Here is a 16,409-nt window from a genome sequence, read left to right on the forward strand (position 1 = left end):
AATCCAAAAAAACCTCACTGGACATAATGTCTCTATTTTAGTTGAAGGAGGGGCCAGAGGCAATAACTTATATGCCTGCCACCTTAGGATGAATAGCTTATCATGTTCCATGCCACTGTAGTACTAGTATTTTACTGAGGTGGAAGGCACCTAAATTGTTTTTTAGCCTCTCCATGACATGCAAGTACATTGTCAATAAATCTAAACAGTTGCTATTTCTTCCCCCTTTCATCCAATCAGCATAATATCATCAATGTAATGGAGAAGTATGGTAAATTTTATGAGTATTATACTATGACATATAGCTGTGCAAAGTGATATACTCCTAAAGAATAGTGAAGGTGTATCCCTGTTCTTACCAGTTGAAAGCAGACAGCTTCTAGTATTCTTTACAAACAATTGTTGAGGAAAAATAGCATTTGCCAGATCAATAACTGCCTACGAGATTCCAGGGTATGCATTAGTTTGCCCAAGCAATCAGAACACATCTGAAGCAGCAGAGGCAGTTGCAATATCCTCTTGATTGAATGGGAGAAATAGTGGAAATCAAGCCATTGATGGTGGCACTAATCTCCAAGGCCCTCTAGGAAAGTGATAATTGACTGTCTTTTCCTATTCTTAGAGGCAGTTCTACTAGCTAGTACTTGGCCTTTCCAGCCATAATAGCCCTTGTGTTGCAAACCAATAGAGGTACCTGCTTGTGTATTCCAATCATGTATTATTACGGGGAAATAACCACAGAGTTGGGTAGGAACACATTGTAAGATACATCTAAACAAAAACTTCATAAACTTCCTGACTTTCATAGGCTCCTTCATATAACTGGTGAACCACAATGATATTTGGGGTCATGTGAAATTAGCGTCTGTTCAGAGCCAGTGTTCAGCCACCTCTGCAAGGTCTGTTCAGTTCCTCTTTCTCAATTTGTAATTGGCAAAAGGACATATGTCCCTTTGGAAAAGGGTAGGAGAAGGATTACCAGGATACATTTTTGGCAGTGTCACAGTGTCTTTCCTGAAGTAGATCTACCCTTTATTTCATTCAAAAATTTCGGGTTTTGAAGTGGCTCAAGACTGTCAGGTGCCTGTGGGTCAAGCCTGTAAATCCTAGGAACTCAGGAAGCTGAGACCTGAGGATTGCAGTTCGAAGTCATCCCAGGCAGAGAAGTCCACATGAGACTTTTGTCTCCAATTAAGCACTCAAAAACTGGAAGTGGTGCTGTGGCTCAAATAGTGGAGTACTAGTCTGGAGCACAAACAAGCTCAGGGACAGTGCCCAAGGCCCGAGTTCAAGTCCCATAACTGACCCCCCAAAATGGCTCAAGATGAGGAGTTGACAGAGAAACTATGACTCTACTTTCATGATTTTTCTTTTTGTCGGTTGTAGGGCTTGAACTCAGGGCGCTGTCCCTGAGCTTTGTTGCTCAAGGCCAGCACTCTACCACTGTGAGCCATCGCACTACTTCCAGCTTTCTGGTGGTTATTTGGAGATCAGAGTCTCATGCACTTTCCTCCCCAGGCTGGCTTCGAATGGTGATCTTCAGATCTTAGCCTCATGAGTCACTAGGATTACAGGTGTGAGCCATGGGCTCCTGGCTTGTTTTTATGATTTATGTTAGACTTTTACCCACTTGTCCTAAATAAAATTTATAAAAATCAAGTGAAATATTAGTAGCCTGCTCTTTTCTTTCTCCTCTAGGGACAACTACATCAACTAGGCATTGCCACAAATCTGCGTATCAGATTGCTCTGTATTTAAGTCAAGGAGTAACAATGAATTTAACAATTGTTGGGGAAGACCACTAAGCCATCAATACTAAAAGAACCTTAATTATAAATGTGATTAAAATAAAACAACCAAAGAACTTCAAGACATTAGATTAAATTTAATAGCATAAAAGATTAAGTAAAGTACATCACTATTCAGGGTTTATAGAAAATATAAGAGAATTTTAAGATATTTAAATTTTTGTTCTCAGAGAAACCTGAAAGGATACCATACACATAAACCAAGAACAGCCTGTTTTTGAAAAGAGAAACCGGGCAACCAAAATGAGTTCTTGAAAACTAAAAACTATGATTGGTTAAAAAACTTCATCAGAAGGGCTGAAGAACCTATTGCACATATATGAAGTTGGAATTGGATCTTTGGGGGACTTAGTAGTAAATGCTCCCTAAATTTTAAAAAGATTGTGAACATATAATTCTGCACATAACTTGTCTATGATGTGTAATAAGAATATTCTGTGAACTTTAATGCAAATGTAAAGATAGACTTTTTAAGCCAGGACCTATTGGAACTTGGAAGGCTGAGATCCAAAGGATTGCAGTTTGAGGTCAAGGATTGCAGTTTGAGGTCAGCCTGGGTATACACATTCTCAACCAAAAGCTGGTGGCTGAGATAGGGAGTATTACAGTTCAAAACCAGTCCAGGCATAAAAATCCACAAGATTTAAAAAAAAGGGGGGGGGCTTGGAGGCATCGCTCAGATGGTAGAACTCTAGTCAATGAGTTGAAAGCGTCAGGTACCAAGTTTGAGTTTGGTCTTGGACCAAAAAAAAAAAAAGCCATAAAACTCCATTTTAATAGAAGACCAGCATAATGGAGTATGCCTGTAACCCCACCTATGAGAAATCTAAAATAAGCAGATTTAAGCTCAGGTCTGTGGTTGTGCTTCAGGTAACTTGAGAGGATTGATGAGATGGAGAGAATGATAGAAAGAGTGGCATTGTACTCAGTCTGACATATTGAATTGAACCCCTTCGGATAACTACTTAAAGATATTTATTGATTAATTGATTGACTGATTTTTTTGTTGGTCATGGGGTCTGAACTCTGGGCCTGAGTGTTGTCTCTGAGCTCTTCAGCTCAAGGCTAGTGCTCTACCACTTGAGCCACAGTGCCACTTCTGGCTTTTTCTGCTTATGTGGTGCTGAGGAATCGAACCAAGGGCCTCATGCCTGCAAGGCAAGCACTCTACCACTGAGCCACTTTTCCAGCCCAAAGATATTTTTTAAAAAAACTTACCAAAGGCTTGAGGCATGGTGCAGCAGAAGAGTTCCTGCCTATTAAGTGCAAGGCCTTGAGTTCAAATCCCAGGAATTCCTAAAATTATAGTGACAGATTATGATAATATAGTAATACAATTGAAATCAAAGATGATATAAGCACATCTGGAAGTAGAATTAGGATATGATTAAAAGCATAGCACATTAAAGTTTGTATCTTACTTGAGGTAATGAACAATTACAGTGGTTAAATTAATGCATATTTGTATATGCATATTTTATAAAAATTACTTATAGGTAGTAGTTGAATCACACCACATTGTCAAATTCCCAAGTGACTAAGGGGAAGAACATGTCAGAAACACCCCAAAAGGTGCATTAGACAATGAGGAATAAGAGAAAATCAAAAATAAGAAAGCAGGAATAAGATAAAACAGAAGTAATCACAAAAGTATAGGTGATCAAATTCCCCTATTAAAGACTTAAGTGGACACTAATGACTTATGCTTGTACTCTTAGTTATTGGGAGGCTGAAATAGGGAGTACTGTATTTTTAGGTAAGCCCAAGCAGACAGAAAAGTTCTGGAGACCCCTTCTTACTGATAGTTGTGTGTGTTGGTATGTGACAATCAACCTGCAACAATGGAAAGCCTTAAATAGGCAAATAGTGGTCCAGGAACATGCCTGTGCAGGAAAATCGACACTATCTTAAAGGATAACCAGAGAGGCTGGTTGCCAGTGGCTCACGCCTGTAATCCTAACTACTCAGGAGACTGAGATATGAGGATCATGGTTCAAAGCCAGCCCAGGCAGGAAAGTCCTTGAGAGTTTTATCTCCAATTAACCACCTGAAAACCGGAAGTGGCGCAGTGGCTCTAGTGGCCTTGAGCTGAAGAGTTCAGGGACAGCGCCCAGGCCCAGAGTTGTTGTTTTTAATGTACTATGTGATTTTTTTCTTAGTTTCTTTCATATGTTAGTTCTTCTATATATCTCTGTTGTCACTGTATTTGATTTTGGTACCTTGCATCTTGTATATACATTTATCTAATTTGGGAAAAGGAAGGGGAATAACAAAATGCTGGAACAAGGACACAGGATAACTCATTGCAACAATGATATCCACAAGACAGTATGTTGGAAATGAACTTTACAACTTTATTGGGGGAAAAGTGGGGAAGGTAGGGGAGGGAAGGGATAGTGAGAGAAAAGCAAAGGAGGGGGTAAAAATATCCAAAAAGAAATGAACTCATTACCTTACTGATATAACTGTAACCTCTCTTTACAAGAAAATAAAATTTAAAAGAAAAGAATAACCAGATACAAAAGGGCTGGAAATGTGGCTCAATATTAGAGAGCCTGACTAGCAAGCAATGAAGCCCTGAGTTGAAATCTCAGAACTGCCCATATATGTATAATATATTAAAAATGTTATTTTTAAGATTTATATCAAAAACAGACACAGAAAGATAGAAAATAAAGTAGAAAATATATAAGGCACACACATTTAAGTAATTAGGAGTGGTAAGATTACCAGAACAGTGAAATTCAAAACAAAATGGTTTATATGGCAGAAATAAAGTTGTATATATGTGTATTTTCTGGTACTGGACTTTGATGAGTGTCTACTTGCTTGGCTAGTGCTCTACCACTTCAGACATGTTTCCAGCTCTGCTGAACAGGGGTTATGTAGTGAGATTAAGGAGGGGTGGGGGAGAGAGAATTACTGAGGATGATGTATATGCATTTATAGGCAAGTTTTAACTTTTAAGGTTTTTTTTTCAATTTATCTATGAATCTGTCAGAATGTGACAGGAGCTATAGTTCCTTTCTCTGCTAAAATGGACATATGTATTTAAACCACTTTAACACAAATTCTGCTGGTCCACAGTGCTGACCAGGTAAGTATGCCTACTCTAGTTTAAATGTGATCAGTGGTTTTTAGTGAGGTTTAGTTCTTGAGACTAGGCATCCATTTGACTGGGCATATATCCACACCATGGTCAATATGGACTGGCAGGCAGTGATTGTGCAACAAGGTTAGTCCTGGGTTCTCTGGTCTGAAGGAGGCCAGAGATGAGAGGCCCAGCAAGCTGCATTTCTCAGGTCAAGCAGTGATACAGTGTTAAGAACAACATGAATAAGGAGAGAAAGGCAAAGAGGAACAAAATTCCTATGCATTTCAGAATTACCTTTGGGGGAATATGGGGGAAGATCTGTTTAGGGCCCAAAGAATGTACTCAGGTGGGTCACATTAATGAAGGTCAACCATGCATATATTTTTTGATTGAGCAACAAACAGATGTGTGGAAATAAGGAATAAGAAGCTCTGGAATGTGGGAGGGATGTGAGGGCAGCACATTCCCACTTGGTGACAGAGTTGAGAGCATTAGAGTAGCTCTTCCTCCCTGGCCCTCAGCTGCCTCAGCCTTAGTAGACTGGAATCTACGTTAGGAGCAGGTGTTCACAGCAGTTATCAAATCTTGATATTCACACAGCAGTCAACCAGGACTCTGGTTACTTCAATACAAGTTTTGTTTAATCAAATTAAGGCTGGATTTTATTGTTTGTATTTTATTGAATTGTAAGTCGAGCCAAAAGTAGATAAAGTAAATAAATATTTTGTGTAATATGGCTGTTTGGACAACTGACCATTTCTTTGTGCATAGATTCATAGATCGTATAACAAATTCTAGTTTTCAATTTTAAAATGAGTTAGTTATATTTCTACTGGCTGTAACCAGTAGAAACATTTTTTTTAATGTAACACGTACATATGATGAAGTTAATGAGACCCATTGGTTTTCTTCTTCCCCCTTAAATTCTCCACTTAAATAAAAATATGATTTTATCTCTTTGGTGCAAAAACAAAGTATTACCGATTTCAAAATATGGAGAAAAAAAGATTAGGAAAGATAATCCCACAATTTATCTCCTCTTCTGAAATCCTGCTCCCCATATGGTATAGGGATGGATATAGGAAACAAGGAGCTTTTATAGTTGAAGAGGGTGGGGACGGTGAAGGGAAAAGCAGTTAGATGGGAGTAAAAGACACAACATTGTCTCTGGAAGAAGAGGAGCCAAAAACCAGTGGGTGTGAGAGTGTTCATTAAAGAAAAGCAAATTCCGACTACAAGGAGAAGCTCCTTCTTGGGCCCCTGGAATTGGCAAAAAGGAAAATGGGTGGCAGGATCAGATGGGCAGAGAAGGAAGGGGGAGTGTCAGCCCCAGTGACACTGCTGTGGGAGTGGCAATTGGGGTCTTGATCTCATGGGTGACGTGGTAATCACGTGAGCCGGATCCGACTTACGCAAAAATCCTTCTAATTCCTGGTCTTGGCTTGGTCTAGTTGCCCTCCCTGTATTACCGCTCAGAGAGCTAGCGGTCAGGCCTGCTGCCAGGGAAGCAGCAGCAGCCCGAGGAGGAAGAAAAGGAGGGGGAAGAAGAAGAGGAGGCGGAGGCGGAGGAAGAAGAACCTGACACTGCATCCCCCCCCCCCTCCGCCCCCAGCAGGTTTGCGTGTGAATGGGAGCTGCCTGGGACTCTAGCGACACTAACTGCTTTTTCCACACCCTTGCGCTGTCCCTGGCCTTTTCTAGAACAAACAAACAAACAAACAAAAAAAGGTGGGCATTGGAAGGCTGGATTCCAGGGGAAACCCCGACAAGGAGGGGGGCGGATCTTTGCATGCCAGATCTTTGACTCAAGAAAGGGAAGGTACTAGAATTGGTGTCTTGTGGGGTGATCCAGCTACTAACCCAGAATCTTAAAGCTCTGAGATTTTCTGTCATCCCGCGTTTCTTTCAGAAGGGAGCTCGTGCTGTCATAGCAAAGAAATAATCTACCCTGAATTCCTACAGGTCAGTGTGCTACTGAGATTGTGGTGGCAATCTCAGAAATATGACATAACTCTGATCCTTTATTGACTCTCCCAGCAGTCTTCTTGCCATTAATTTGGGGGAGGGAGCAGGGAAAGGGATGTGACCTTTCTTAAAAGAAAAATGGTTATCATTGGGGATGGATTCTGTTGGGGAGTACAGAAAAGGACGTTTGATTTTCTTTCACTCCTTGGGTTTTCTATATGTGCTTGACTGTCCTCTCCTCTCCTTTCTGGTGTGGATCCTAAGGGGTGTGGTTTTTTCTGGGAAAATGGCTGAACCTTAGGGATAAGGGTGCAGTGTGTATGGGGGGGGTGCAGTACTGCAGGAGGGCTGGTGTCAGTGGATCCAGAGAGATGGGGTAGGATGAGAGATGAAAAAGTGAAATATTCTGACAACCAGAACTCCCAATTTGGATAAGCTGCCAGAGGGGTTTTCCAAAGAGTTCAGTGTCAGCTAAGCCATTCCTCTCTGCTGTGTCACCTTTGTGTGGATAGTGTTCCTGAAGACAAGATCAGAGAGGGGGAAATTATCCAGAACCAAGTAGGTCAGTGTGAGTGGGATGGCACTGTTTAGAGACCCCTAGGATGAAGGGTGATGGTGACTGTCAACTCTTGTGGGCCTGTGTATTTCCTCTACATACACCTCTTTTCCTCTTCTCTACACCTGGGGTAATGGAGCTTGCAAAAGAAAGTGCTCTGCAGATTCAAGACAGGGAAAGAAGTGGTTGGGGTGGAAAAATGGCAGAAAACTCTGGGTGCAGTGGGGAAGATGCTACTCCAAATCAAGAGGGTACAGTGTGGTTGGTATTGGCCCATCTACCAAGTACACTGAGTTTGTCAGTCTTCAGGTTCGGTGAAGGCTGAAACTGAGATGAGAGAGGAAGGAAACTGATAAAATTCTTGGTGGAGAGGAGAGAGGTTGTCCTGGTACCTTTAAGATAGTGGGCATAGAGGAAGCAAGGGAAAGTGTGAGATCTTTATGCATTTTGAATCTATCTTGTTTCAAGATACTACTTTCACCAATATCCATTTTGTTTCAAGGAAAAAGATGTGACCTCATCTTTGGAGAAAGTGATTAACAGGGAGTTGAGTGGGGAGTAGGAGAAGAGGATAAGTGAACAAGGAGGGATAAGGAGATAATGAACTTCACAAATCACATCTCTGTGAGGTGGGGAGGGTAACAGGTGAGAAACACTGCAATAAGGGACAAGGGCCAGAGGGTTTAGAGGATGAATTTGTGGCCTTTTCTGGGTGAGATCCATCAGTTCTCTGATCTCTGAACAACCTCTTCCTCATTCCCTTTTCTTCAGGTCCTTTGGAGGCTAGAAAGAAAAGGGAGAAGCTGCGTGGGTCTCTGCTGGTATATGTGAGAGTGCCACTGCCCCAGGACATCGGGAAGGGTATGTATTGGTCATAGGGAACTTATAAAAGACTTCAAAGTTAGCAGCCTTGGGTGGGTTGGTGGAACGTGATGTTGGAGAGGCTGGATGAGAGAGAAAATTTCCAAAATTAGCTTCCCTGTGGAGGAAAGGAATCAAGGATCTGGACACAACCCCCCCCCCCCCCAGTCTTTGACAATATCCTCTATACAATTTGTGGGCAAGTATTTCAATCTGTCTGCATGCAAAGGCATCAAAGCAGAAGTCCAGTGCCAGAAATCTCATTTTCTCCCCCCAGGTCTTACTGCATTTGTTCTTGCAACTGTGTCTGCCTGTGGCACCTGAAGACTCTGCCTCCTGAACTCCCCTGTGCTGAGCCTGAGCAAGCTGGCTCTGTGCCTAGGTTAAGGGATTCACTGAAGCTATCCCATGGGACGCACCCGGGAAGCTGGCTGCGTGGCAGCTGGCATGGTTATTGGGGCTGGTGCTTGCTACTGTGTGTATAGATTGACATGGAAAAAAGATGAGGATGAGAAAATCTGGGATGATGATGACTACAACGAGAATGATGAGGACGACGTGGATGACGACAAATCTAGTGACACAACAAAAATGGAGACTGAGAAGGGAGCTAAAATTAATGTTGCAGTGGGGGGCAGAGCCAAACCTCAGGATGACTCAAAAGCCAAGGCCCAGGTGGGGTCAGGATTCAAGAGCAGTCCAGGTGTAAAGAAGGATGCCCACGTAGAACCTCAGAGTGGAGGTGGCCTAGAGGCTAAGGCCAAGGCCCTTTTTAGCACCCTGAAGGAACAGGCAAGTGTGAAGGGAGGCAGAGGTAACAGAGTTGGTACAATCTCTGGAAACAGAACCCTTGCACCAAGTTTGCCCTGCCCAGGAGGCAGGGGTGGAAGCTGCCACCCCACCAGGAATGGAGCTAGGAATGGGAGTAGGGGACGTGGCAAGTCCAAGGGGAAGGCCCGTAGCAAGAGCACCAAGACTCAAGCTACATCATGGCCTGTCCGTAAAGGAAAATTTAATTTTCCCTATAAAATTGATGATATTCTGAGTGCTCCTGACCTTCAAAAGGTCCTTAATATCCTGGAAAGAACAAATGATCCTTTTATTCAAGAAGTCGCCTTGGTCACGCTGGGTAACAATGCAGCATATTCATTTAACCAAAATGCCATACGTGAGTTGGGTGGTGTCCCAATTATCGCTAAATTGATAAAAACGAAAGACCCCATTATTAGGGAAAAGACATACAATGCCCTTAATAACTTGAGTGTGAATGCTGAAAATCAGGGCAAGATTAAGACATACATCAGTCAAGTATGTGATGATACCATGATTTGTCGCTTGGACTCAGCTGTACAGATGGCTGGATTAAGACTGTTAACCAACATGACTGTGACCAATCATTATCAACATTTGCTTTCTTATTCTTTTCCAGACTTTTTTGCTTTGTTATTCCTGGGAAATCACTTCACCAAGATACAAATTATGAAGTTAATTATAAATTTCACTGAAAATCCAGCCATGACAAGAGAGCTAGTCAGTTGTAAAGTACCATCAGAATTGATTTCACTTTTTAATAAAGAATGGGATAGAGAGATTCTGCTTAATATCCTTACCCTTTTTGAAAATATAAATGACAACATAAAAAGTGAAGGCCTTGCATCATCCAGGAAAGAATTCAGCAGAAGTTCACTGTTTTTCTTATTTAAAGAATCTGGAGTATGTGTTAAGAAAATAAAAGCATTAGCAAATCACAATGATTTGGTGGTGAAAGTCAAAGTCCTGAAAGTACTAACCAAACTCTAATTTGTGATCTGTCCCAAATGACATTTATGTGATTTTTTTTTAGTTTGCACATAGAAGCAGTATATTTTATAAATTTTTTGGTTTTCAATGCGCTTATATGGCAAAGAGATCCTTTAAGCTGCCATTTTGGAACAATGAATTTCACATGATCAACAGTGATTGATGTTCTATTGAGACTGGATCATTTAAGGATGTCAAATGAGTATTAGAGCTTGTAGAAAGAAAACTGTTGTCAATTTCATCTTGCTATTTAGATTGAAGTATTAGTATTCATTATTTAAGCTGGTGGTCATAATCACCTTTGTCTATGTATAATCATAATTATAATAATAAATAAGCTATAATTTTGTATTGTTTACACTTGTTAATCTAAGACATGTATTTTATCAATAAAGTTTTGTGTTTAAGGCAACATTACAAAAACAGTCTTTGTCTTTGGGATTATTATCTGATTGGAAAGATAAGATATGTGGGAACAAAAGTAACAATTGGGAGACTTCAGGAGATTTCGGTCACTCACAGGTCAAGCAGATGCAATCCATTCATGCTAAGTGGCAGCAGAAACTATTGTATACAACAGTGCACAGGGGAAGTTTTACAGAGGAGGGAACATTGAAGTAAGCTCATTTGAGATTAATATACAAAAGATCAAAAGGGCCTCCAGTGATGGAGGAGGAGTGGTGGAAGAAAGGCTTCATGGTGGGAATCCAGCTCTGGCAAGGAGGTTGGTCTGCCTGGAACATAAAGGAGAAAGCTGTCAGAATCAGAAAGATGTTGCTTGTGTCAAAATTAACAAGAAAGTAAATGCAGCTGAGAGGTTATAAAAGAATGGTTCTTATGCCTGACCCACAAGTATGCAGAGAAGCCACTGAAATATTATACAAGTATTTAGACACAAACATCTGCCCAGTAACTGTCTGTTCAACCTCAAATTGATGTTACTTTCATTGTGGCCATAGATTATAATTTCAAGATACCAGATTTAATCCTTCTCATTTTTTCTTTAAAAGCCTCTCCTTGCCTCAATCCCTTTGGACACACCCTCAGTTTACTCTGATATGCATGTTCCCATCATAATTTGTTGTTGCTGCTGCTACTACTACTACTACTACCACTGCTACTACTACTACTACTACTAATTTTTCTTTGGATAATCTTGCTCTATTTTTTTAAAAATTTAGATTGATAAGAATAACCTGGATTTTGGAAATGTACTGAGACAGGAATGCAATTGTATTGGTCTGTGTAGCCTACAGGACCAAATTACACACTGCTATTCCAATATTTTCACAAGGGAGGTTGTCACTGTCGATCATTGTGGGAAGGACAGAGTCATAGTACTGTGGTTGTGACTTTTAAGACAAGGAGGAGGTAGTGTTCTCTTTCTAGAGATTATATTAAGAACATAGATGGTATCCTGCTATTTTGGTTATGTTCTCAATCTAACAGTTTAGGGTCTATTTCTATCCAAATAAGTTAAGAGGAAAGGCTTTTGTTGATATGAAGTGAAGGTCAGGTCTGGCCAGCACCATATTGGCCACATGGTGGATTGTAAAGTCTGGCATCTTGTCTTCATGCTGGGGGAAGAAAACCCCCTGCTCATCACCTGCCTCCCAGGTAATGCATTTGCTCAGATCCCTGGAGGCAGGGGCAGGCACTTGGCTGATAGGTTACTGAATCTGTCAGTCCAGTGCCTGGGAATGAGAATTTCCTGTGGATCTGCCCCACTGCGCTGACCTATTTAGGCCCAGACCAATCTAACCACCATTACACCATGCCATGTGTGTCGCCCTGATTGTGTCCTGTGTCCTGTCTCCTGGCTCGTCTCCAGTCATCATAGTGTCCCAATCCAGCTCTCCAGTGAAGCTGAATTGGCTTGTTGGGATTGTTTTTATTTCTTTCCTCTTTAGCATGTTTCTTAGCTGTGTTATGTATATTTGCATGCTGCAGGCCTTTGTAACAACAGGCAGCCTGTGGCCTGTTAACTGTATAATAAAGACTCCAATATTCTATATTTAAAATGTGGCTTCTAGGAGATTCACCTTACAACAGACACTGTGGTCTAAACTCCTGACTTGTGTTTGCTAGGTAGATGCTATTAACACTGGAGCTGTGCCCCCAACCTTCAAAGGTAATTTTATAATGTTGAATGTCCATTGCTGATGGATTGCTACCCGAAGTATAATGTTTAAAAGCTCAGGAAACAGTTTTATTAAATCATATTTTATTTGCCTTTTTCTCAAAAGATTCAAAGTGTGAGTTAGGCAAATTGATATAGTTCTGGTAAATTTTATGTGTATGGCTCACTTTGGTTTGGCTAAGCTCCCTTGGGAATCATTTTTAAATAGTGATTGTGACTATTTTCAATGTTAGCTTTTTACATTAATTTTACGTTGTATCCCTGTCCTGAATGAAGGTTTTCTCTGTTGGGACTGTGGCCTTAACTGACCTTTAGCCAAAAGCTGCCTGAGTCTTTGTGGGGACTCCAGACTGCCCTGCCTGAGGGCATGGTAGAAGCAGGAGGATATTTCCTTCTCAGAGTGATAGATCCATGATTCACTTCTCCTCTGGGGCCTTGTTAGGCCTGTGTTCAGGCTTGGACATGTGTGTGTTTGAGGAGAGTGGCAAGAGGGAGAGGGGAGGGGAGGGAAGGGAAGGGAAGGAAAGGAAATCCTATTGCAGGGGCAGCTTGATCCTGAAAGGCTCACACAAATGTAATTTAGTACTTCAGTGAGAGTGGGCAAAGTGTCATTCTCTGGCCCTGTTGACTATTAACATCCAAAAAAGTGGAAGAGGAGATATAAGCATCTTAGGCATAGAGCCTCCTTCTGAGGCTTGCAGGGAGCATAAGCAAGTCATCCAGTAGAGTGGGACACCATTGGGAAGATAAAAACCAGAATGATAATTTATGTTACTGTAAGAAATAGAATTATCAAATAGATCAGATTCTTAGAGATTGCTGCTCAGCATGTTCTCTCCCTAAGGTCAATCTAGATAAGAATCCAAATGATCACTGAAGATTTTTTAATGTTTAGAGGATTTGGTCAACTCAAAGAGCTGCTGTTGCTATTGCTGTAGGAATGCCTGGAGGATGTCTTACTCATTTAGCTTTATTCAAAGTTTTTCCTTTATAAGTAAATAATACAGGGGAAGCTTCTCCTTTATGGCTTCTACTTTTTTGATCATCTTGAGGAACCTCTAGATTGTAAATCTCTGTTAAATGCAATTATGGTACATTACAAGGAGACTTCCATTCTCAGCATATCTTCCCAGACAGCATATTTTGTGGAAGGACTTTTATATTCATCAGGCTTGATTATTTATGCTATTATTCTCCATATTATAGAAACACCATTTTTTATATTTGCTTTTTTTTTGTCAGTCATGGGGCTTGAACTCTGGGCTGCTCTTCAGCTTAAGGCAAGCGCTCTACTACTTGAGCCACCGCGCCACTTCCGGTTTTCTGGTGGTGGTTAATTGGAAATAAGAGTCTCATGGACTTTCCTGCTGGGGCTGGCTTTGAACTATGGTCCTCAGATCTTAGCCTCCTGAGTAGCTAGGATTACAGGTGTGAGCCACCAACATCCAGCTGTTTGCTATTTTTGAAGTATGCACTGAGCTACTATTGTTAAAGTCCTATCCTTTACTCTAGAGCTCATTTTATTTAAAATTCATAGTTTGGGTGGTTGCTTAGGTCAAGACTAGAAATTGGATCAGGGGCAAAAGCTTTCCTAGTGATACCTTAGTGTGATGTATACCACTAGGAAACAAGAGTTTGGAGAAAGGAAAAGATGGAAAATGAACACAATAGGATGGACACAATTTTTCAACAAAAGCACAATTGATTATCTTGGGTGATATTTTCAGCAAGACCTTAAAAATATTTCCTTATTGTAACAACCTAAGTGGAAGAGAGGGAAAAGATCTATAACATTCTCTCTCTCTCTTCCTCCCTCCTTCCTCCCTCCTTCCTTTCCTCCCTCCTTCCCTCCCTCCTTCCCTCCCTCCTTCCCTCCCTCCATCCCTCCCTCCCTCTCTCCCTCCTTCCCTCCCTCCCTTCCTTCCTTCCTTCCTTCCTTCCTTCCTTCCTTCCTTCCTTCCTTCCTTCCTTCCTTCCTTCCTTCCTCCCGCCCTCTGTCCCTCCCTCTGTCTTTCCTTCCTTCTTTTCTTCCTTCCTTTTTCTCTTGGAAGTACTAGGGATCAAAATCTGGGCTCACACACGCTATATATGCAGTCTACCACTGAATTGCACCCCCAATCCTCTGTCAGCTCTCTTGAGCAGCTAGCTGGTCTCCCATTAGTGAAAGTGAACTCCTATGTACTTCTATGTATCTGATCTGATGAATTTGTAGCTGCAATAACCATTCTTTGTTACATGACACTATACTAGTTGATTCTTCAAGTTGTAGCTGGAACTATGGTGAAACTGCCCTGGATTTTTATGAATACGCTAACTGAATGTGAAGACTTTTGTATGGCCAGGAAATATGGCAGTAAAAGAGGACCCAGGATAGGGGGCAGAGACAAGTGGATCTGTAACATCCCTTTACAGTTAGGAAAGGTTGTGATAGTAATAACTATGTTGTATTAGGAAGGGTACTAAAACTTCACTAAGTAGGATACATTAAACTTTGGGCTATGAAAAATTTGCAGTTTGTCAAAGTTTTTCTGGACAAAAGTGATCAGTCTGCAGCTGAAGTCCTATGTCTTTTGTCTCAGGAAACATGACACTAAATAAGGTAATTAGTACATTTGAATATTTTAAAATCTGCTGGCTAGATGTGGCTCAATTGGAAGACCACCTGTCTAGTAAGTCCCTGAGTTCAAGCCCTAGTACTGTCTAAACCAAAAGGAATTAAATGACTTCAAAATAATTGGCACACATAAAATTTGTTGACTAATCCATTCTTCAAGATACAGATTATCATCTATGTCTTGCAACTAAGGAAGAGCAGATATTGATGTCCTATAAAATACACTATTGAATTTTGTATCTTTTTTATTTTGTTGGTCATGGAGCTTGAACTCTGAGCCTGACTGCTGTCCCTCAGCTCTTCAGCTCAAGCCTAGCACTCTACAACTTGAGCCACTGTGCCACTTCGGGTTTTCTGAGTGGTTTATTGAGATAAGAGTCTCACAGACTTTCCTGACCGGGCTGGCTTTGAACCACGAACCTCAGATTTCAGCCTCCTGAGTAGCTAGGATTATAGGCGTGAGCCAATGGAGCCCAGCTGTATCTTTTTTTTTTTTAATCATCAAATATTTATAGTAGAGTCATATAGCTTGATTTTTTTACTTTTCACTTACACTTGACTTTCACCTTATCTCGATAAAAAGAGATGTATCATTATTTCCTTCAATTTGGATCTATACCCCACAATGGGATTTCTGGGTCTATTTATTTACTTATTTATTTACAAAATCCACATACTGTTTTCCAAAGAGGTAATACTAATTTATATTGCTTCCAACAGTGTCCAAGCATTTCTTTTCTTCCACATCCTCATCAACACTTTCATATATTCAATAATAAATATTTTAACAGATGTTTATGAAATCACATTGTGGTTTAGATTTTCATTTTATGTAATGATATTGAGCATTTCTGTATATCTATTAGTCATTTGTCTTCTTTTGACCAATATCTCTTCAGGTTTTGGCTGATTTTTACTTGGGCTATTTATTTCCTTGCTACTCAATTGTTTGAGTTTCCTATATATGTTGTATATTAAATACTTACATAAATGTTATTGTCAAATATTTTCTCCCATTCTGTATCTTGCCTTTTCACATTGTTGTTTCTTGTGCTTTGCTGAAGATTTTTTGTTAGCCCAATAAGCTCCCTTCCTGTAGCTTAGCATGTTCCTTCCCCCTTCCACAGCTTGGCATGCTCCCTTCCTAGGCAACACTAGGCCCATTTAGTAAAGGCAGTAAATAATCAGCCTCCAGCCCCTTTGCCTTGAGATGGCACTTCCAACCTCCTTCTCTGAGGCAGCTACTACCATATAAGGCAGCAAGAGCCCCTTAGAGTGACCTTCTGGTCTGGGCAGCTGCAGGGTCCCTTATCTACTACTTGGGCAGCAACCATAAATCCTAGTCTGCCATGATAAAGCCCCTGGTCCACACGTCTACACCAGGGTCTCCACCTCCTAGTCCCTTCTGGCCACTCCTAGTATCAGTAGGTTATATAGGTCACTTCAGACAATAGCCAGTGCTTCTTCTCACTCCTGTCTTGTGAGAAGGGGTTTTTCCAGCCTCTTTGCTGGCAATAAACTTTTCTTTGTTCTTTGTACCTGGAGTCTGCATAGTTTTCTGGCAAAAGTCT

The 16,409-nt window shown here is 40.9% G+C and overlaps 1 protein-coding gene across 2 annotated transcripts; it reads left to right on the top strand.

Moving 5' to 3' along the window:
* The first annotated feature begins 6,766 nt into the window (after positions 1–6,766).
* Positions 6,767–10,487, top strand: Armcx1 (armadillo repeat containing X-linked 1). Of its 2 annotated transcripts, none has more exons than XM_042667400.1 (3): positions 6,767–6,864; positions 8,195–8,294; positions 8,562–10,487. In XM_042667400.1, the coding sequence occupies exon 3, from the start codon at positions 8,693–8,695 to the stop codon at positions 10,082–10,084; it is 1,392 nt and encodes a 463-aa protein (XP_042523334.1). In that variant the 5' UTR covers positions 6,767–6,864; positions 8,195–8,294; positions 8,562–8,692; the 3' UTR covers positions 10,085–10,487. The 2 variants fall into 2 exon arrangements, with proteins under 2 accessions (XP_042523334.1, XP_042523333.1); XM_042667399.1 differs by having other exon boundaries at positions 8,195–8,284.
* The last annotated feature ends 5,922 nt before the right edge of the window (positions 10,488–16,409 follow it).

The sequence above is a fragment of the Dipodomys spectabilis genome, unplaced genomic scaffold (assembly GCF_019054845.1).
Source record: "Dipodomys spectabilis isolate Male_0828 unplaced genomic scaffold, ASM1905484v1 ptg000399l, whole genome shotgun sequence".
In the NCBI taxonomy this organism is placed as follows: Eukaryota; Metazoa; Chordata; class Mammalia; order Rodentia; family Heteromyidae; genus Dipodomys; species Dipodomys spectabilis.